A 21,474-nucleotide genomic window follows, 5' to 3' on the forward strand; every position below is an offset into this window, starting at 1 on the left:
GGATGTGTGGAATGAGGGCTTGATGGAGCTCAGAGAGAGAGAGAGAGAGAGAGAGAGAGAGAGAGAGAGAGAGAGAGAGAGAGAGAGAGAAAGAAGAAGAAGAAGAAGAAGAAGAAGAAGAAGAAGAAGAAGAAGAAGAAGTGAAGTTTTAATGTCGGAGTAACAATCCTAAGACACATTAATGAACTATCGGATGAGTCTTGAACATGAGAGAGAGAGAGAGAGAGAGAGAGAGAGAGAAAGAAGAAGAAGAAGAAGAAGAAGAAGAAGAAGAAGAAGTGAAGTTTTAATGTCGGAGTAACAATCCTAAGACACATTAATGAACTATCGGATGAGTCTTGAACATGAGAGAGAGAGAGAGAGAGAGAGAGAGAGAGAGAGAGCTACCTAAGGCTGGGGACTGAACCGGCGGAAGAAACAAGCCTTCCTAAATGTGCCGCCACCTAGTGTGAACAGTGTGGATGAGGAAAAGTGAAAAAGTGAAGGGGGTTGAGAGAGGCCATCAACTCTTTCGAGAAGGGGGGGGGGGGTGGAAGAAAAATGGAGGGCCCGGCGGAAGAGTGCCTCAACTCAAGCCAATCAAATCTTGCCATGGAGGATCGACGCCCCTTTGCATTTTTCTTCCGCCGTCTAGTCTGAACCCACCCTTAGTGGCTGAGCATTTCATGCATGCGAGAAATAAGATTGAACCAGTGGAAGAAACAAGCCCCTCTCTCTCTTCTCTTCTCTTCTCTTCCACTAAGGGTGGCTGAGCATTTCATGCATGTATATGTATATTGACAATATACATGGGTACACGAGAGAAGAGAGAGAGAGAGAGAGGGAGGGGGAGGGAATTAGTCAAAGGTGCTATTTAATTTTTTTGTGTAGCTTGGACACTGTTTCACTGAAAGAGGACTTTCACTGGATTTGATTTCGTGGCTTTTAACCCCTAAAATGCAAATACAACTCCCATTCTCGCACGTGCACTGCATCTCGCAGGTGAAGAAGAGGCACGCCGCACCCATGCTACCACAAGCGTGCATGCTGAGGTCAAAGAGGGGGCGATTCTGGGCGAATTACTCCGTAAGAGCAGGCTGAAGAGAGGGCAGGCCCCAGTCCTGCTACATTAGAATCCATCGCCATGTCTCTGCATCAGCTGGCTGTCCACAGCGATGGCTCTCACACTCACCTTCCTCCTCTCCCCTCCATTCCCAAACCCCCCATCCCGCACAACAACCCTGTCCCAATTCGTGGTATCCATGGAAGATCTTCCTCCGAAGCAGATCTGCAGCAGTTGCATGAGAACTCCCTTCAGCTCAAGAGCTTCAATAGCACGCCTGAGCATGCCGTCCGGGACATTGTTACCCTTCCAAGTAAGTGGACTTGGCTGTGCTTATCTCCATTTGTTCTTGTTTTTATCTGATTGGATTGACATTTAGATGACGCCTAGGTCATCTGCCCCACCTATATCTTTCTGGCAATTGATGAAATTTTACTTGCAATGCTGGAGGTTTGTTCGCAACGCTCCTTAATTTGTACGTGTACTTGTATGTATGCGCTTAGTAGAGGTTTGCGTGGAATCTGTAATGTGCTTGTGTGGTTCAGACCTGGAAGCACAGAGAAAAGGAAGGACAAATCTGTCGTTTCCTCAATGCCAGAGTTCAGACCCTCACTGTAGCTTGCTCTCACTGCAGTAGTAGCTGTCTCCCTGCAATTATTGCCCAATCTGCCCAGTTCTCACCCATTGCCTACACTTTTTTACTTCTGTGCAAAGTGCACAGCTTTGCGTGCGGTCTCTCTCTCTCACCCACCCACCCACCCACCCTGATTCGCACATGCACACGATCACATACTGACTCACTTGCAGCAGTCAGGCGGGAAGCTGGATACAGCTGGGTCAGAGGTGAAAGCGCAAGAAACAGGCTCTGCATAGGAACCAACATAGGGTCCTCATTGGGCGCCTTTAAATTGTTGGCCTGTGCTGCCTGTTTTCAAGTTGGAGCAAGGCCTATTTGTGGAGCATATTGACTGATCAGCAGCTGACATCAAAGATCTCGGTGTCTAATTTGGGCGCATACTGTTAAATTTTTGGACCGGGAACAAAAGCAACGCGTGCCGGGGACCTCTATACAGAAGTATTGGTCTCTAAGTCTCCCCCACCCGGTGAATATATGGGAAAGCATCAACTCCCCATCAAACACTCGGGACCAAGAAAACATAAAGGGGCCACAGAGCATGAAAACTCACCTGCCCTAAAATAACTTCCCTCCATTACTTGCCATCATGGGTCCTGCGCTTGTGCTTGCCCTTGCCCTTGCTTTGCTGTTTGCATCCCCTCTAGGAGATTTTGCTCCTCTAGACCTTGGTCCTTCCTTTATTGCTGATCCTTCACCTCTTCCATTGGTTCCTGCCCCCATTTACATCCCATTTGCACTATCTCTTACCCCTACCTTGGTGCTATGTCGCTATCTATTACAAAATGATATGCCTGGATTATCTTTTCCTTGGTGCACAAGTGTCATGTGCACATGGCTCTTTGTGCCGCGTGGACATGCTTCATCGTCTTCTAGAGCTAATTTTGTACCTATCCCTAGATAGGAGTGTCTAGAATCCTCAGAGGATTAGTACTGGCAATTTTGTGAGCCTAATTGCAGGACGTGCATGTCTGAACGAGTCCATTAGATTAGGTTTTCCGGTTTTGGAATCCTCTTGCATAAATGGATTGTACAAGTGTTTTGCTGTAGAGGAGCCAAAGCTAGATCTAGCCCGAACGTTTTTGCATGCTCTCAGCGTTTTTGCTCTCAGATCGCAGATCTGCCCAGCGTTTCCGGTTATCAGCAGATCAGCCCAGCGTTATCAGTTTTCAGCCCTTTGCAGGACCTGCATGTCTGAACGAGTCCATTATTAGGTTTTCCCGTTTTGGAACCCTCTTGCATAAATGGATTGTACGAGTGTTTTGCTGTAGAGGAGCCAGCGCTAGATCTAGCCTGAACGTTTTTGCATGCTCTCAGCGTTTTTGCTCCCAGATTGCAGATCTGCCCAGCGTTTCCAGTTAGCAGCAGATCAGCCCAGCGTTATCAGTTTTCGGCCCTTTTGCTAGCCGATCGTGACCCGGATCTGCTAATGTTGCATCCTCGACTGCAGCCCGGTACTTCGGCAGCCCATTGAGCCTCTTCTCGGTCATTCCCGTGTTGCATTGAGTGCCCCCATTGTTGCCCATCATCGGCATCATGAAGATCTGCATTTTCAGCCCTGCTTTACCCTACGAATTGGCTGCGTTTTTGCAGCCGGTGGCCATCCGCAATCCCACATTGAGAAGGCTCCAAAGGTGCATCAAATCAGCCCCGGAGGTGCTTCATCCTGAAGAGTTACCAAGGCGACATTCCCCATTCGAGTTAATAGAGTCTGCACATGAGGTATTGCATGTGTGTACATTTATGCAATCAAAAGCAAATACCACATTGGGAATGGTGTGGCGGGCTCTTGAAAGGGTTGGTTGGGACCCCATTGGGTGTCATTCTCCTTTTCTCTCTCTCTCTCTCTCTCTCTACACATCTCTCTCTCTCTCTCTCTCTCTCTCTGATTCCCTCTCTTTAGGGAATAAAAGGAACCATCATTCATGCTAAGTTGTAGTCCTTAACGCAAGGAAAGAAGTAAAGATTTGTGGAAGTGTAAAACCTAGATCTTCACCATTCTAATTCCGCTGCATCTGACAACAAGATATGCAAAATCTTCTCAAATGATTATTTTTCCTTGGTGCACAAGATAGGCGAAACCTTCTGCCACCCTCAAAAATCTCAAATGGTGATTCTATGTTGAATTGTAAACAATGTTGTTAAGCAAACTCCACCAATGGCAAATATTTCTCCCACTGAGACTTATTTTCAGAGATAGAGCACTTCAACAAGCCCAATGCCACCGAGTTGGTAATTTGACTACCCATTAGTTTGTAGATGAAATGACAAAGACGATGTGAGTAAAGTACCCACATTCTTACACACCGCTCTCAAAAACAAGCTTGCAAATCTAGGGTCTCTCTACGACACAATAGACTCAAGCTGCCCATTTAATCGAAAGATGTGCGATACAAATAGCTTTGCCAAATAATCAGCCTTGAATGACTTCTTTGCTATGAAGTGAACCTGTTTGTTGAATCTATTCAGGATGGTCCAAATGCCCACCGTGAGTCTTTGGAAGATCGAATATAAATCCATAGTTGTACTCTCTCATGGTTTGTCTGGAACAGGTAAAAGACTATAGGTGCTTTGTGCCTATCATACTTCCCTTTTTGACATATTAGACAAGTACGCACAAACTTATCCACATCCTTCCTTCGTGAGCTAAGGCCAATAGAAGTAACTCTCAACTGTTAAAGAGTCTACAACGGAAGAAGAAACACGAACACGGGAGAGAGAGAGAGAGAGAGAGAGAGAGAGAGAGAGAGAGAGAGAGAGAGAGAGAGAGAGAGAGAGAGAGAGAGAGAGAGAGAGAGCTTTATTAACGTCTTCAAAAGGCCGAACTCGACCTATGAGACAACATCCTATACATGTGTTGATGTGTCGGGCATCGAGAAAAATAAAATGGTACAAACTAAGAACATGAAGTGTAAAGCTACTCCCTGTGGTGTGGTATGATGGAATGTGGTGTAGTATGTGTAATGCGCAGTATACAATAGGCGGCCCTAAAGTAGGACGTGCTCATATGTGTATCCAGAACATCTATATGCAGCAGGGTAGTACAATCATGAAATGTAGGATACTAACAACATGCAACAGAAGTAGGGGACAATATGTGGTACATCGGTGGCGGTGGCTTGAAGCAGCTCTGGAGTGCAGTCTCCCAAGATGCTGATGAGAATCTCTGCTCTAGATGCTGCTGGTGTAGAGATAGTATACTCAGAATCTATCTCCGATGATATCGAGGTGTCCTGTATCGTGGGAGTCGTGGTCTGCGTCGTGCCCGCTGGGCCTCTGCTTGCTGAAGGGTAAGCCCCCCCCCCCGGGTATGGGGTGTAATAGGATCTGGTGCTGCACTGTGAAAATATTGTGTGATAGTGGTCTGGACCCTACTATCCTCTCTCTGTGGTGGCTGTAGTAACTGCTCTCTGATCTCTGAAGCTGCTACTAAGAACTGGCCAAATCTCCTCTGCTCATAGTCTGTCATACACTGCTGTAAGGAGTCCCCAATGTCATCTCTCTCCCTCAGCTGTGTGTAAGTTGGGCATCTGATCACAAAATGCTCCTCACTCTCTACCTCTGTATGGCATATCTGGCATATACGCTCTTCCCGTGGTATATCTCTCGCTCTACCTCTCTCAATCTCCAGCTGGTGTGATGAGAGTCGAAGCTGGCCGATGCTCACTCGTGAGCGGTGTGGCATATACTCCTGCATGTATTGTGGGGTCTCAATGAATCCTTGATCAGTAAGCCTCAGAAAATGCTCATAATAGTAGAGCATTTTCGGCGGCAGGAGGTCTGTATGCTGACGCCATGTCCGCTGAATGTAGGTATGCCATATCTCCTGTCTGATGACCCGATTTCTCTCAGAACGTGAGAGAGAGTAGGTCGGAGCCTGAGTATCATAATGGAGTGGTGGTAGTCTGTCAGTATCAATGCCATGTCGGGATAACCAGTCTCGTGTCTGGGCATACCATGAACCAGTGGCCCCATCTAGAGCCATCTCTCTGGATGCTGTAAATGCTCTGTAAGATATCCTGTCCGTCCCCATGTCCGTCCCCATGTCTCTGAATCTATGTAGAAGACAGACTGTCTGAAATAATGCTTCTATCAGCATCGGTGGGGCAGCAAGCTCGGCTCGGATAATATCATGTGGAACCGATGACTTGCTGCGGATCATCCTAGAGATCATAAGAACCTGGGGTCTCTCTATCTGTGTCCATACTGAGTCTGCCAATCCCGGTCTCCAAATAGATGATCCGTACATAAGTGCAGGTGTGACCAATGTATCAAAAGCCACCCCTTCGTCCGGGGCTCCTGGAAATGGGCCTGGTAGCACTGTCTCTCCATCAGAGCTAGTGATGCATATCCTCTAGTGAGTCTATCTCTGGGTGCCCGTGCCATCGAGAATGCTCCAGAAGCTGCTGTAAATGTCACCCCCAGATAAACATATGAGCCTGTCACCTCTATATCTCCTCCTGCTATTGTAAATCTGCTCTGTCGACGGATAGAAGCTGATGTGTGAAAGATGAGAACCTTGGTCTTGCCAAGGTTCACTGTCAATCCTCTTTGTAAACAAAAGTCATCTAGAGCCTGTAAATGCTGCTGTAGGCCCTCGGCCGTCTCTGACACGAGTATGATATCATCTGCATATAAAAGGATATGTACTATAGTCCCTCCTATCTCCACTCCCTCTCCTCCTCTGTGTAAAATGAAGTCCACAATCTCGTCGATATATAAACCAAAGAGTGTAGGTGATAGGGGACAACCTTGTTTCACACCGATGGTGCTCACAAGGGTGTCAGATAGTCCCCCAGGGCATCTCACTCTGCCAGATACATGCTCATACAATGCATAAATCCCCCATATCATCTCGGTCTCTATCCCCAAGGCAGCTAGGCGTCGAAAGAGCCTCTCTCTGGGTACTGTGTCGAATGCTTTGCGGAAATCCACATAGCAGCAATATAGTCTCCTCTTCTTCACTCGTGTCTAGTCAATCAGACAGCGTAGAGTGAAGATGTGATCAATGGTGGAGAAAGCTCGGAGAAATCCAGCCTGTCCTGGTGTCCGCATGCCCTCTCCCTCGGCTAAAGAACTAAGCTCTGCCTCCAGCACTGCACCATATAGCTTGGCCAGTATCGGCCCAATCATAATGGTGCGATAAGTACCTGGGTCCATAGTGTCTCCAGACTTGTGGATAGGCACGATAGTGTGCTCTGTCCACGACTCTGGAAATCCCTCAGCTAGCGCCCGGTTTAAGAGGTGGGCAATGAGTGGTGCTAGTGTGTCCCGACCATATATAATATGCTCTGCCTGTAATCTTGACTGATCTCTGGCCCTACCATGCTGTAAGTGAGAGATGGCTTTCTTCACCATGAGAGGGGTGAAGAAAGTGGATGATATGGGACGTGTTGTCTGTGGTGTGGGTATAGGTGGCTGATCTGGAATCTGGTACAAGCTCTCTGCGTATTTGTGCCATGTCACCGAGTCCTGAATGGGTGTGGATGGTCTAGGAGTTCCGAGGCGACGCCATGCCTCCGCACTGTCCTGGCTCATGAGTAGATGATAGAGATCCCAATACTGGTGCTCCTCCCATTCTCGTTTTTTACGACGGGTAAGGGTCTGCATCCTACGTTGAGCTTGTCGATGTGTAATCTCTCCACGAGCCTCTAGTACACTCAACTGCTTGTGAAGATCTTGGCACTCGTCATCATACCATCTGTTTTGGGGCATAGTACCAGTGCGTGGGGGGTGTGTGTGTGTGTATGATGCGGGAAACTACGGATGGCTGATTCGTGTAGAATAGACGTGATCTGTGAAGTAAGTGTGTCAAGAGGTGCCATGGGATCAAGATGTAGAAGGTGCTCATGTAAATGGTGTACATACACAGGTGTAAGCTCATGAGTGAAAGAGATAGTGGTAAAAGTGTGGCTGTGAGTAGGCGGATCAGAGTAGGGGGTGGCTAAAAGGGAGAAAGTAAGATAAGTGTGGTCGGCCCCTAAGGGTCGGTGTGCAAGAATAAAGGTGTGTATGATATCTGCTGTAGGAATGGAACCCAATAGATAGTCTACTGTGCTCTCCCCTCCCCCATGAGGAACCCATGTAAATCCCCCAGAGTCCGGCCATCTCGCCATCCCGTTGTAAATAACGAGATGGTGTCTGCTACCAAGCTCCAGGAGATGGCGGCCATATCCAGTATTGTCCCGTCCCTCATCCGCTGACTGCCTGCTGACCCCCATCTCCCCAGCATCTAGTGTCCTCATAATGTTTGGCTGCTCCATGTCATATATCTCACACTGTTGGCTCTGTGTCCTCCCGTTGAAGTCCCCCATGAGGAGAACTTCTCCGAGTGCTGTATAGTGAGATATGTCCTCCGACAATCGGGAGTATGGATCCTGTATGGCATATCGTGATCCATGTGGAGAAAAATAACATATGGCAATGTATAACCATCTCTCGTGGGTGAGCTCCAATCGTACCCACATGTAGCACGCCTCCTCATCTCTGCCCATCACCTGTATCCGTCTATGTAGTCCTTGTCTAAACAGTATGGCCACCCCTCCTGAACCTCGAGCCGTACCCTGCCTGGTCATGGGTCTGCAGGTCGACTCCCACTGAAACCCTGTGATGACTGTGGGTAGTCCTCTCTCTGGGCTGTCATGAGTCTCAGTGAGACATATAATGTCATGCTCCCTGACGATCTCCTCCAAGCGCTCTGGATGTGCCCATAAAGCTCCATTGCAGTTCCATACTGCTCCTCTGAGTGGTGTCTCCTGTGCCCTAGCTTGTGTCTCATGGGTCGCGAATCCCTATGAAACTGGGCGACCATCGATGAAGATCCTGCCATCCCTGAAGAAGGCCTTCTTGCCTTCTTTCCTTGCCTGGAGGACCCTGGGCATACATGATTTTCTGTGTTCGATCTGCATCTTAGTGAGATCCTCATCCATGAATGTGTGTCCCCCTTGTAGGCCGCGTAAAAGCACCCTTTTACGAAAGAGAGTGGTACGCTCCTCATCTCCTCGTAAGTGTAATATCAAGGGGCGTGCACGAGGAGTATCCCGCCCAGCTCGCCATGCCTTTGTAAAAGGCATGGTGTCTTTGTAGCCTAATTGGCTACAAAGCTCTTGTGCATCCGCCTCTGCTAAGGTACCCTCCTTGAGGCCAGTAATCCTGATGATGTATTTCCTCATTTGGCGTAGTCGCTCCTCCTCAAGTGTGGTCTGGACCCGCAGGTGTTCTTCCAGGTGTGCCTCCTCCTGTACCTCTTGATGTTCTTCTTGACCACCTCCACCCATCCGGATTGTTTTGCTTCCATTTCTGTTTGAATTTCCTCTTTTATATCTGCTTTCCACTTGTTCTTGATCTCCACCTCAATGTCCTCTAAGCTTGTAATTCCCCCTTCCTCTTTGGAGATGCGTAAGTGGTTGATACTTTCTTGCACCCTGTGTGTTTCCATGTTGAATGTGTCCCGAAGACCTTCGAATGCCTTTTTCCATTCATTCTTCTCTTTGGTGAGTTCCTTGATGTGGTCTTCCATTTGTTTGATTTTCTCGGTCATCCTCCTCACTTCTGTATTCAATGCCTTGTCGGCGTCCTTCTTCATTTGTGTAATAGCCCGGGCGATCATCTCCTCCACCTCTCTTTTGTCCATTGGAGCCATTGCTGTCCACTAGTGTACTGTACTGGATGTACCTCCTCAGTCACTTCATCTCAGCTCTGGCCTTGGTACAGCAGGATGTGGGGTACGGCCCAATGGGGGGACGTGGACGAGGTAGGTGGGGGTGATGGGGGGGTGTGCAGCAGACGAGGGGACTGGGGGTGTATACGAGAAGACTGGGGGGTGTGCAATAGTCGAGGAGGCTTGGGGTGTAGACTGGGGCACTCTGCCACACTCTGCAACAGGCGGCAGGCGAGCGTGATGGGCGGGGGTGGCGAGAGAGAGAGAGAGAGAGAGAGAGAGAGAGAGAGAGAGAGAGAGAGAGAGAGAGAGAGAGAGAGAGAGAGAGAGAGAGAGAGAGAGAGAGAGAGCACGGCACGGCACGGCATGGCAGAGTTCCGCGCCCAGAAGCACTAGCCCTAAAGACTGGTGCCCCTTCTCGGTATTTCTTTATCTATTAAGCTTCAACAATTACAATTTCCGAGTGTCCTCTCTTTCGCAAGCTCCCAAGCTAACCTTCTCGGAGAAGAGGCACTTGCACTCTTCTTAAAGGCCCTTAGCCATGCCCAAAAGCAGTTACATGAAAAGCATAGGTTCTAAAAGCGTATAGAGTCCCAAAAGCTAGCGCCTCCATGGGCTGTCCGTACGGCATGCCACGTCAGCCTGTAAGCACGATTTGCGGAGATCCGTATAGCTTGCCATGCCATCAACTTTACGCAAATATGGGTCTTGTTTTTATTTTTAAAGGTTTTAGGCTCCTCGATCGGGTTCCATATATAACAAACTTGGACACCCCAAGTCAAGATTCTACCGCGACACAGTAGAGATTCACTTCAAAACACTTCACAGATCAAAAGAGAGTCGACACGGCCCGACGTAGTTCCGTGCCAAGAGATATTGGCCCCAAAGATTGGCGCCCCTTTCGGTATTTATATTTATATTAATCTGTGAGCAAAGTACAACTGAGCCTGCGGGTGCTTGCTCTCAGACTCTGCGTCCAGATGCTCTGAGAAGTGAGCCCCCTTGGGTCACTTATAAAGGTTTTACAAGGGTTGCTAAAAGCAGAGCCCCAAAAGCATTAAACTTCAAAAGCAATGTCTCCCAAAAGCTAGCACTGCCAAAAGCAGCTTGTGGAAATCGCGAAAGTCGTGGAATTTTGTACAGTTTTGCCATGTCAACAGCCAGCACGTTTTACGGCAGTCCGTAGAGCAGCAACGTCAACATGCTCTTCGCTTCTTATTAATGGCACCTAGGCCCCTCGGCAAAGGTCCATAAGTTGGACATGCAAGGTGATCAGTTTGTGACATACCCCCCTCTTGAAAGAATTGTAATCGCCCTCGATTACGCTTGCAAAACAAACAGAGGCCATAAACTGTCTTAGTAGACACTGACCGTTAGTATCAACGCACTAGGCACGACACATCTAGCACTTGTACAAAACGACAATCACATCACAGGACATCTCAGGACATCACTTGACATCACAGGACAAATCACAAAAAAATTCATTCCAAATCTGAGACCATGACTGCCAGCAACATATTGCGATCATGTCTATAGATTTTCGACTCAAGCACTGTCGTGTGCGAGAATCATTCCTAGGGATCCCAATCCATCATTAAGTTCAAATTGAATAGAGTGGTCCAATCATTCATTCTTGAATCGGTAGACTTTGGATTTCACCCGAAACTTTACTTTAGACTTTAACTTTAGGACACAAAGAAACGTTATGAATAAACCTCTGAGTGGAATTACACTCCAAAACAAACCACGGCTCGGTAGCTGGAGTGCTACCAAGCAGACATCGACGCCCTGCTAGCCCCAAAGACTGGTGCCCCTTTCGGTATTTTCTTTATTCCTATTACACTTGAGAAAAACCTGTAAACTTCTACAAGCTGATCCACTTTTATCAGGCTGAAATTTCCCTACTCTAACATGATTTTGGCAGCATAACCATAGTAGTCTCCACGGAAAAAATCCGAAGTACACGGTGACTTTCCACGCACTTTAGAGCACTTTACAAAACCTGGCGAGAAATTACAGCACCCTGAATTCTCTGTTTTGCGCTCCGATTCGTGTGCCAATCACTTCTGTGGATAGCCCTCGAGCTCTCGTACCTGTAGGGTCACTTGCCCCTTGAATCCGGTGTTCACTTTCCTATTTTCGTCGTTTCCGTTTCGGGTTGTCACTATGGCTAGATGACAAGTCTTTATAGGGTTTTGAAGCAGTAATGGAAGTAGATGGTAGCACATCCGAGGGTTTCGACAAATTAAGGGAACTAGATGTAAGCTCATCAGAGGATTCCAATGAAGAAAGGGGATCAGATGATAGTGTCTCAAGGTTTTGACAATCGAGACTGACGTGCCAATGGACAAGAAAGGCCAGCGAGGCTACTTAGAGGGGGTCCCAAGGCACAAGGAAAGAACATACAAGGAATGGGATGGCTAGATTGAATGAATGTAAGGTGCAGTGGAATGAATGTTTGAACTTTGCTCAACATGAGTGCTCCGAACTGTGCTCAAGGTTCCTATTGTTCTTATGGAAGGGAGAGCCTTCCGTTTCTTTAGTGAGAGTGCAATGGACACAAACAAAGTGAATGGACACAGTGAATGGAAGTGCATGAGATTGAGAGATAGAGAAGAGAATACGACACCAGAGACGTTGTAAAACCCTCCTCCGAAGGCCCCACTCTCTATGGCAAGAGCGGTCTACTTATGATTGCACAATTCTTTACAATGCTTGGACTTGTCGACGATGTCGACGACGATGAGGATGACGACGAGACGGGCTGAAATCTGAAAACGCTAAGGGCTGAAATCTGCAAATCTTGTATCTGCTGAATTCTCACTCTATGTCGGTGACGACGGCGATGACGACGATGCAACGAAGACGTGCTGAAAACGCAGATGCTGAAATCTGCGTTTTCCGGGCTGAATCTGCAAACTACGCGGGATCTGACCGTGCGGCGAGGATCTGTTGCGGGAAGGTGAGATCTGCAAGGTTTGGGGGTTCTGCTGCGGTATCTGACTACTGAAAACTGAAAACGCTGGTCTTCTTGTCGGTTTCGTCACGAAGATTTGCAAAAATGCTGAGGTTCTAGGCTGATGCAAAAACGCTAGGGCTGAAAATGAGATCTTGCTGTGGAAATCTGCTAGCGCTAGGGCTGATCTGCTGTGTCTTGTTGTTGCCGAGGCTGATCTGCCATGCAAAAACGCCAAGGGCTGAATTGCAATGGAAAAACGCTGGGCTGTCTGTAGCAAAAACGCTAGGTCCTTGCTGATGGGGGTCCTGTTGAGAAGTTGCCTGTTGAGCGAGTGCTCCTGCTGCCTCTTCTGGCAATTAGTACTAGCCTAGGTTTGCTTATATATTAACTTACTCAATTTGCCCTACCTACTTTCCAACAAAAGTCACTTAAAAATAATAAGTGAAAAATATCAAAAATAGGGAAAATAGGCTAAATGCACTGGAAAATTCCCCTGAAGGATTCTGATGGAAATGCTTATGATCATGCTGTGTGCAACCAGAGGATATGCATCTACACTAAGTGACTGGGCATGCACGGTCTACGAATAGACTCACAAAAGTGTCAGATCACTTCTAAATCTAGACTGATTGGATTGACTGAACCCTGTTATGCTGTAGCTTGTCCACGGACACATAGGGTTGGATGTGTCACGTGACATCCCCTCCTGTTCAAAGTGAGGTACTGGTACCGAACTGTATGGCGTCGAGGGAGATCGCTAATAGCATCCGGAATCCTGGAAGGGACTCTTCGCCGGCCCACTCTGATGTGTGGGTCATGCGGTACTTGAACTTCATAAAGGTCTGCAACGCTTGCTTCTTTGGGCCGCGCTAAATGCGACACAAAGTCTTTGGTAGCTCCTTCAATGCTTCAACTTCGTCGAGAGTCATGCTTCTTTCTTCTTTAAGAATCTCCATGGCTGAAAATTCATGAAACCACTTCCAACACAAAAACATGAACATACCCATTCCAGTAAAGTGACTGGAAAAAATCGCGTCTTCTCTAAAAAAGACTGTGCATGCAATGTAGATGAACAAATAGACGGAGTGCCAAACCGTTCACCCAATACACGCAAACAATGAGATCGAATCTTGTCTTGCTGATCTAAATCAATCAATTGTGGCAATTCACAATGGGAATGCCCATGCTTGGTGCTCATACTTTCATGTGCTCTTTCTACAAATGTGTCATGCCAAGGAAGAGACATGGAATGTGACTTCCTTGAATGCATCCTTTTCAGCTTTTCATGAACAATCCGCATACATTCCATCTCATTCATGAGTGTAACGTGCTCAACGTACGATATGTCATGCCTAGGAAAAGGGATCACATAAAGACGCTGACTAAAATACGGGGAACGATCACGATGAAACACTCGAACAATGCGTGCGTATGAATCATGCGAACACATAGTACTTCCTGTGAGAGTTCTTTGGACCTAGGCTCAAGAGCCAAGATCGGTTCTTCTTGATTGGTCGAATCTTCCTGTGTGGGTTCTTTGGACCTCGACACGAGAGCCAAGATCGGTTCTTCGTGATTGATCGAATCTGCAATGAGGTTAGCTTCACTAGAGAAAGTATCCACTAACTCATCCTCCTTGTGAACAATCACACCTTCTTCATGCAAATCATCATGCTTGTGAGAAATCACATCTTGATCATGCAAATCATCATGCTCATCATTATCATCCAAATCATCATGCTTATCATTGTGATTCAAATCATCATGCAAATCCTGTGTGTCATGCTTGGGAGAAGTAGAGACTGAGAGAGTCTCCTTTTCCTGATTCTATGCAAAGTGCGCCTGCACTTGAGAAAAAAGTCGCCACAACTCTTTCATGTGGTGATCGCTCTTCTCTTGTCTTGCTTTGTTCTCGCGGTCATATTCTGCTTGTCTTTCGTTGTTCTCGCGATCAAATTTGGCTTGTCTTTCTTTGGCTACCAAGCGTGCTTGCTCGCTCTCACGCGCTATGGCTACCATTTCTTCTTTGTATTCACGATCTATGGCTGCCCTTCGTTCTTCGTAAGCCTTTCTTTCTGTTTCTCTTTTTGCTTTTCTTTCTTCGCGTTCTAACTTCCTTTCCATAAACATCTGCTCCAACTTCTCCATAGGAGTTAGTGCAATCCTTGTCGTAGATGGGGAAGGGGGAGGGTCCGAAAAACCTCCTGGTGGGGAAAATTCTTCTTCACCTCTCTCATGCTCATCACCTCCATGCGAAGTATCTATTCTGCTTCGGGTGATGACCATCCACTGAAGTCGTGGGTTCTTGTGGGTTCTTGGGGGTCTTGGTTCTTGGGGTTCTTGAGGTTCTTCTTTCGCTTGCAATTTGTGTTTGAGAAGGATCTGCTCTTCACTCGAGTTCTGCTCTTTTCCGCGGGCGCACCCCTTGGCGGCCTTGCACTCACACCAAGGTTGCTTTTTCCCACCTCACGTCGATTGGCCGGCTGCTAAGTGCACGGTCCGCTCTCAATGAGTGAAAAGAGGCACAAGGGGAGGCTGGACAAGCCCTTCTTTCGTGGGATTCCTGTTACCATAGTCACAAGGGACACATTCCGGGACGGGGGAACGGGGGACGGGGCTGAAATGGATTTTTAGTGTAAAAAAGAGAGCGGGACCGCAAGTGGGGACGGAAAAGTGGGGACGGGAAGCCCGAAAAAGGGCGTCCCCTGTTACTATGCCTGTTACTCTTCAAAAACACGATTAGGAATCGACACGCCCAAGCGAACTTGGGTTCGTGCGACCTCAACAAGCAAAAAAAAAAATGTGGTTCTTGTGGTTCTTTCCTTGAGTGATATAGAACACTGCCAAAGCTCTGATGCCAATGTAAGGTGCAACGGAATGAATGTTTGAACTTTGCTCAAGATGAGTGCTCCAAACTGTGCTCAAGGTTCCTTTTGTTTTTATGGAAGGGAGAGCCTTCCGTTCCTTTAGTGAGAGAGTGCAATGGACACAAACAAAGTGAATGGACACAGTGAATGGAAGTGCATGAGACTGAGAGATAGAGAAGAGAATACGACAACAGAGACGTTGTAAAAGCCTCCTCCGAAGGCCCCACTCTCTATGGTGAGAGCGGTCTACTTATGATTGCACAATTCTCTACAATGCTTGGACTTGCCGACGATGTCGACGACGACGAGACGGGCTGAAATCTGAAAACGCTAAGGGCTGAAATCTGCAAATCTTGTATCTGCTGAATTTTGACTCTATGTCGGTGACGACGGCGTTGATGACGATGCGCTGAAAACGCAGATGCTGAAATCTGCGTTTTCCAGGCTGAATCTGCAAACTACGCGGGATTTGATCGTGTGGCGAGGATCTGCTGCGGGAAGGTGAGATCTGCAAGGTTTGGGGGTTGTGCGGCGATATCTGACTACTGAAAACTGAAAACGCTGGTCTTCTTGTCGGTTCTGTCGTGAAGATCTGCAAAAACGCTGAGGTGCTAGGCTGATGCAAAAATGCTAGGGCTGAAAATGAGATCCTGCTGTGGAAATCTGCTAACACTAGGGCTGATCTGCTGTCACTGGGGAATCTGTTAACGCTAGGGCTGATCTGTTGTGTCTTGTTGTTGCCGAGGCTGATCTGCCATGCAAAACGGCCAAGGGCTGAATTGCAATGGAAAAACACTGTGCTATCTGTAGCAAAAACGCTAGGTTTGCTGATGGGGGTCCTGTGGAGAAGTTGCCTGTTGAGCAAGTGCTCCTGCTGTCTCTTCTGCCAATTAGTGCTAGCTTAGGTTTGCTTATATACAAACTTACTCAATTTGCCCTACCTACTTTCCAACAAAAGTCATTTAAAAATAATAAGTGAAAAATGTCAAAAATAGGGGAAATAGGCTAAATGCACTGGAAAATTCCCCTGAAGGATTTTGATGGATTTCGATGGGAATGCTTATGATCATGCTATGTGCAACCAGAGGATATGCATTTACACTAAGTGACTGGGCATGACGGTCTACGAATAGACTCACAAAAGTGCCAGATCACTTCTAAATCTAGATTGACCGGACTGATTGAACCCTATTATGCTGTATCTTGTCCATGGACACATAGGGTTGGATGTGTCACGTGACAATGAAGGTGATGTGCCTTGTTGACCTGACACTGAGTGCATCTCTTTACATAGCTCTCTATGTAAGAGCGCATCCTTGGCCAATAGAAATATTGTTTGACCAATGCTAAAGTTCTTTGGATGCTTGGTTGTCGAGTGCTAGGAACATCATGGCATTCAAACATAATTCTTTGTCGAGCCTCATCTATTTCGGACAATCAAACTTTTAAAGGGAAGAACCAAACAAACATTGTTATGCATGTGCAAGTGGGGCTTTGAGTAGAGGCTGCTTGAAGAAAGAGCAACGCGTCAACAATTAACGTTGGACAGATACGCCTCGCTTTCATACTGGTGGAGAGGAGTATCAATTTTCAGCCACATTGGCTGTTCCTCACACTAGCAAATTGAGTTCTCTCTCTTTGACTGAGAGTTCCTCTCTCTCTCGTCAACAAACTCTCCTCTTCAGTAGCAGCATTCTCTCTCTATCTCTACATTGGCAAGGGAGCACCATCAACTTCAGAGGTCGGCTCTCTCTCTCTCTCTCTCTCTCTCTCTCTCTCTCTCTCTCTCTCTCTCAGCAGCCCCCCCCCCCCCCCGCTCCCTCTACCCCCCCGCGCTCCCCCCCCCCCCTGCTGCACCATTGTCCCCCTCGCGCTCCCCCCCCCTATGCTGCCCCGCCCCACCCTCGCACTCTCTCGCTCTCTCCCTCTGCAGCCCCGCCTCGCGCTCTCCCCCTGCTGCCTTGCCCCCTCGCTCTCCCCCCCTTTGCACCCCTGTCCCCCTCGCGCTCCCCCCCCTCTGCAGCCCGCCCCCCTCGCGCCCCCCCCCTCCCCGGCTGCCCCGTGCGTAGAGAGAGAGAGTGGAGGAAAAGAAAGCGTAGAGAGAGAAAACCTGCACACGTAGAAAGAGGAGAGGAAAAATAAATAAATTCAAAAAATGTATACTTGATGCGGGAGAAAATGTATGCATAATGTGGAAACATGTGTGCGCATAGTGGCTCTCTTTTTGGCGGCGACTAAGCATGAGGAAGTAGAATGGTAAGATCGACCCCTTAGAGGATGGCATCCAAAAGTGCAAAGAAGAAATGACGGAAACCATTAGCAAGATGAATCGCAACCTATTGGGCACAATAGGAATGCTCGAAGGACGCGTGCTGATCCAAGAAAGCAAGATAAATGCACTGGAAGATCGTGTGACGGCTCGCGATGAGGAGATTGCGTCACTCAAGAAGGATCTCGCTGAAGCACAATCAAGAAACACACTTGAAGAGGGAGAATTGCAACCCTCAGTAATAGAAGAACTCAACACGATCAATGAGCAAGTACGGGCCATCAAAGAGGGAGAAGAGCAGCACAAAGAAATGACGACTTCTTGGGTGGGTGTTATTACAAAGACTCAATAGAAGGTGGATGAAGCCGAGAAATGGATCGAGGTTGCCAAGAAAGGCAAAGGCAAGGAGATAACGTCCACTTCCACACCCACTATTATTAATCTGACACTAGAGGAGCAAAGAAGATGTGTGCGTGCTTTACATGTGAGAATTTGCAGCCTTAAAGACAAAGATAATGTGGATGAAGAGGTAAAAGAACTCATGGCTTTGCTGGGGGTTCACGAGCCGATGCACACAAGAGCTTGGAGAGTGGGCAACAAGAAAAACGGAAGCAATGGGGAAACCTCGAAAGAAAGGGCACTCATCCTTCGTTTTCCCTCCATGGAAGCGAAGGACTTTTTGAAGAAAAGGCCAACTCTTAAGAAGACGGGCATCTTTCTCGGGGATGATCTTACCCTGTCGCAGATCGCTCATATGCAGTAGGTAATGCGGGAGATTAGAGCGGCAAGGGAAAAAGGCAATATTGCCTTTTACTAGATGGAAGAGTGGTAATACTGGAGCGACGCTTCACATGACGGTGCGAGACCTATGGGACCACACTCAAAGTTGCCACTTGGAAATGTAATGGATCTATGCGCCTTGATGTGGGTGCTTTTGAGGATAGTTTTATTGGAAGGGACATCATCTTCTACTTTGAGACACATCAGGCCCCTGGGCAATCTATGCCTCACATCAGTGGAAACAGATGGGAGACAGCTTGCAGACAGGAGACACGACCAGAGCACAGACGGCGGGGATCAGGGGGAGTGGCAGTGTTATTCAGAGAGGAGTTGTAGTCATTGATACATATCGCCCGCAGGGACGAGCATGCTAAATACATGTGGGTGAGATTTTGAGAGCAAAGATAGACAGATATCTTTACATTGCTATTTGCTACTTCCCCCAAGTACGTCAGTCTATGCATCACCCAGAGGCCAATCCCCCTTTTCTATTTTGGGTGATAACATATGGGAGTTCTCTAGAGATGGTGACATTATCATTCTAGGGGACTTCAATGCTAGGACTGCCCATCACCAGACAATATTTTATGATACTTCAGAGGAGATGCTGAGAGCTGGATGTAGAGACGTGCCTGTCCAGATGTGGAACATACTGAGTATGGACGACACTTGATAGACATGGGAACTGCACATGGACATCTTGAATGGCCTACAAAAGATTTCCCGCTGCGGGAGGTTTTACATGCTTCCACAGAGACATGGAGCCAGCACAATGGATTATGTCATGGCACAGACGAGCGTCATCTCTAGTATCCAGGGTCTCCAGGATCTCAGGTTGGACCCAGATTTGTTGGGGTGGCGGTGGATCATGCCCTTCTGTCGATGACCAGCTCTTTTCAGTTTAATGTAGCACACAATCCACGAGCAACAACACCTACTCGCTACACCTTCACTCGGGAGACAGACTCTGTATATATAGATGGAATATACAGACGGCTGTGCATTGAGGAGCCAGAGCGACCTCTGGAGGAGCTTACTACTATATTGACACAGACATTACATGAGGTAGCATTAGAGGCGTATCCACACACTCAGCCTGAGTAGAGACACCGTTCTGGGAGCATGCCGCAGAACAGTTGGTATTATGCGGAATGCCGCGAGACTAGAACCAGACTTCAGAGGGAGGTGCTTTTGGGGGACATCACTCACACAGAGTCATAGATTGAGACGTCGGAAGAAGAGGGCATTTTTGGCTCGACTAGAGCAGGATCTATACCAACCATTCTTGAGTCAGGATTCAGGTGAGGCATGGCGGCTCTTTCATGAGCACTCTCTCCCCCCCCCTTGCCATTACCTCTATAGAGGCTTGGGGCCAGTACGCTTCGTCTTTGTACACAGTTCGTGGACAGCCGCCCCTTCTCGACCCGATCCATGCCCACTCGCATGTGCTTTTTTAACCATTGAGATGGTGAAGAAGGCCATTGATAGGATGAGGATTGGGAGAGCATATGATCATGATGGCTTAGTGGCTGAGCATTTCATGCATGCCAGAGATCTACTAGCAGAGCTTCTAGCAGTTATGTTTAACCGTGCCATGTGTGAAGGCTTGCCTGATACTTGGAGCCTATCTACTTAGTACTATTGTACCTATCTTCAAGTCAGGAGACCCTATGGAGCCTGGGAATTATCGCACTATCATGATTGGACACACATTGGCACGATTGTACGCATCCATTCTTGAGCAGCAGCTCAGTAGATGGGCAGAGAGGGAGAGGATACGCGCAGCCGGGCAGGTAGGGTTCAGGAGAGGCTTTTCTACTCTTGACCATATCTTGACACTCAGAGCCATCATTGAGGAGGGCAGATCAAATGGGAGACGGATCTATTGTAGCTTTGTGGACTTCCGCATAGCATTTGACACAGTACCTAGAGCTAGATTGATACGCAGACTACAAGAAATGGGAGTACCCACAGAGCTCTTTTGGGGGATCATGGCATTATACAGGTCAGTAGTGGGGTATGTACGCACCTCAGAGGGTCTATCTACACTGGTTCACTCCACTATTGGGGTGAAGCAGGGCCGCCCGGTCTCTCCTACTCTATTCGGTATGTATGTGGATGAGGTTTCTGACTACATTGAGAGCAATGGTGATAGAGGTGCACATCTGGCAGGGACATGGATTTCACTATTGTTATATGTTGATGATATTGTGTTGATCTCCGACTCTCCGGGATGCAACGTCACTTGGATGCTTTGCATAGGTTTGCCCACGAAAGTGGTTTGTCTGTCAACCTTGGTAAACCAAGGTTATGGTGTTTAATACTACCCCACAGTGGACATGGATTCCACTATTGTTATATGCTGATGATATTGTGTTGATCTCCGACTCTCCAGGATGCAACGTCACTTGGATGCTTACACTTACCTTGAAGTGGTTTTTAGCAGACCAGCATTTTCATTGAGGAGAGCAACAGAGACCAGATTGACTAGAGCCCATGCAGCATTGGGTAGATTGGAGAGGATGTGTTCGAGGTTCAGTTTCAGGAGCCTCAGACGAAGCTCTGGCTCTTTGACACTTTGGTGGCTTCAGCATTGCTCTATGGAGCTGAGATATAGGGACCTTCATTGGATCATCACGGGAGGTCGGGTCGCACTGATGGAGGGGGGACATGGAGAAACCTCTGGTCTCTATGATCTTGCGGCTCATTAGAGCCAAGGCTTCAATACCACGTGCCATTATCCGAGCAAAGCTAGCGGCCCCCCCCACTAGTGGTTGAGGTTCTCACCAGATTAGTCTCCTTCATACACCGCATGTGTGAACTTCCCAAAGACAGATTTGGCCACCTTGCACTTGAGTCCTCTCGACAGTTAGCCATGCAGGGAGATACAACATGCTGGTATGGGGAGATGACATCATGGTTTCAGGCGCATGGGTTCAGCATAGATAGATTGCCACCCTTCCAGTACTCACTGGATGCACCATCTCTCACTCTTAGACAGTCCGAGATCACCAGGCTCATCTGCCAGGACTTGACTCAGCTAGACACCGGGAGGACATAGATATAGCCAGCACGGAAGCTGGACACGAAGATGGCTTTCTACAGAGAGCATCTTCTCCAGCTTACGGAGGACGGTTTTGTGACGAGACCCAGATACATGGATACCCACCTGTCTCATGGGATATGATGTACTATTGGCCAGATACGCACATTTCACACCAGCTACGGATTGAGACTGGGAGTTATAGAGGAGTACCAAC

At 47.8% G+C, this 21,474-nt stretch overlaps 1 protein-coding gene across 1 annotated transcript in view; it reads left to right on the plus strand.

Annotated features, from left to right (window-relative positions):
- The first annotated feature begins 943 nt into the window (after positions 1 to 943).
- LOC147418024 (arogenate dehydratase/prephenate dehydratase 6, chloroplastic-like) overlaps positions 944 to 21,474 on the plus strand; it is a 53,354-nt gene continuing 32,823 nt past the window's right edge. Inside the window, exon 1 of the mRNA XM_086507605.1 lies at positions 944 to 1,355. Coding sequence (XP_086363731.1) covers positions 1,124 to 1,355 — 232 coding nt within the window. The 5' untranslated portion in view covers positions 944 to 1,123. The remainder of the gene's footprint in view (positions 1,356 to 21,474) is intronic.

Source organism: Adiantum capillus-veneris, chromosome 30 (genome assembly GCF_014529385.1).
Source record: "Adiantum capillus-veneris isolate H3 chromosome 30, ASM1452938v2, whole genome shotgun sequence".
Lineage (NCBI taxonomy): Eukaryota > Viridiplantae > Streptophyta > Polypodiopsida > Polypodiales > Pteridaceae > Adiantum > Adiantum capillus-veneris.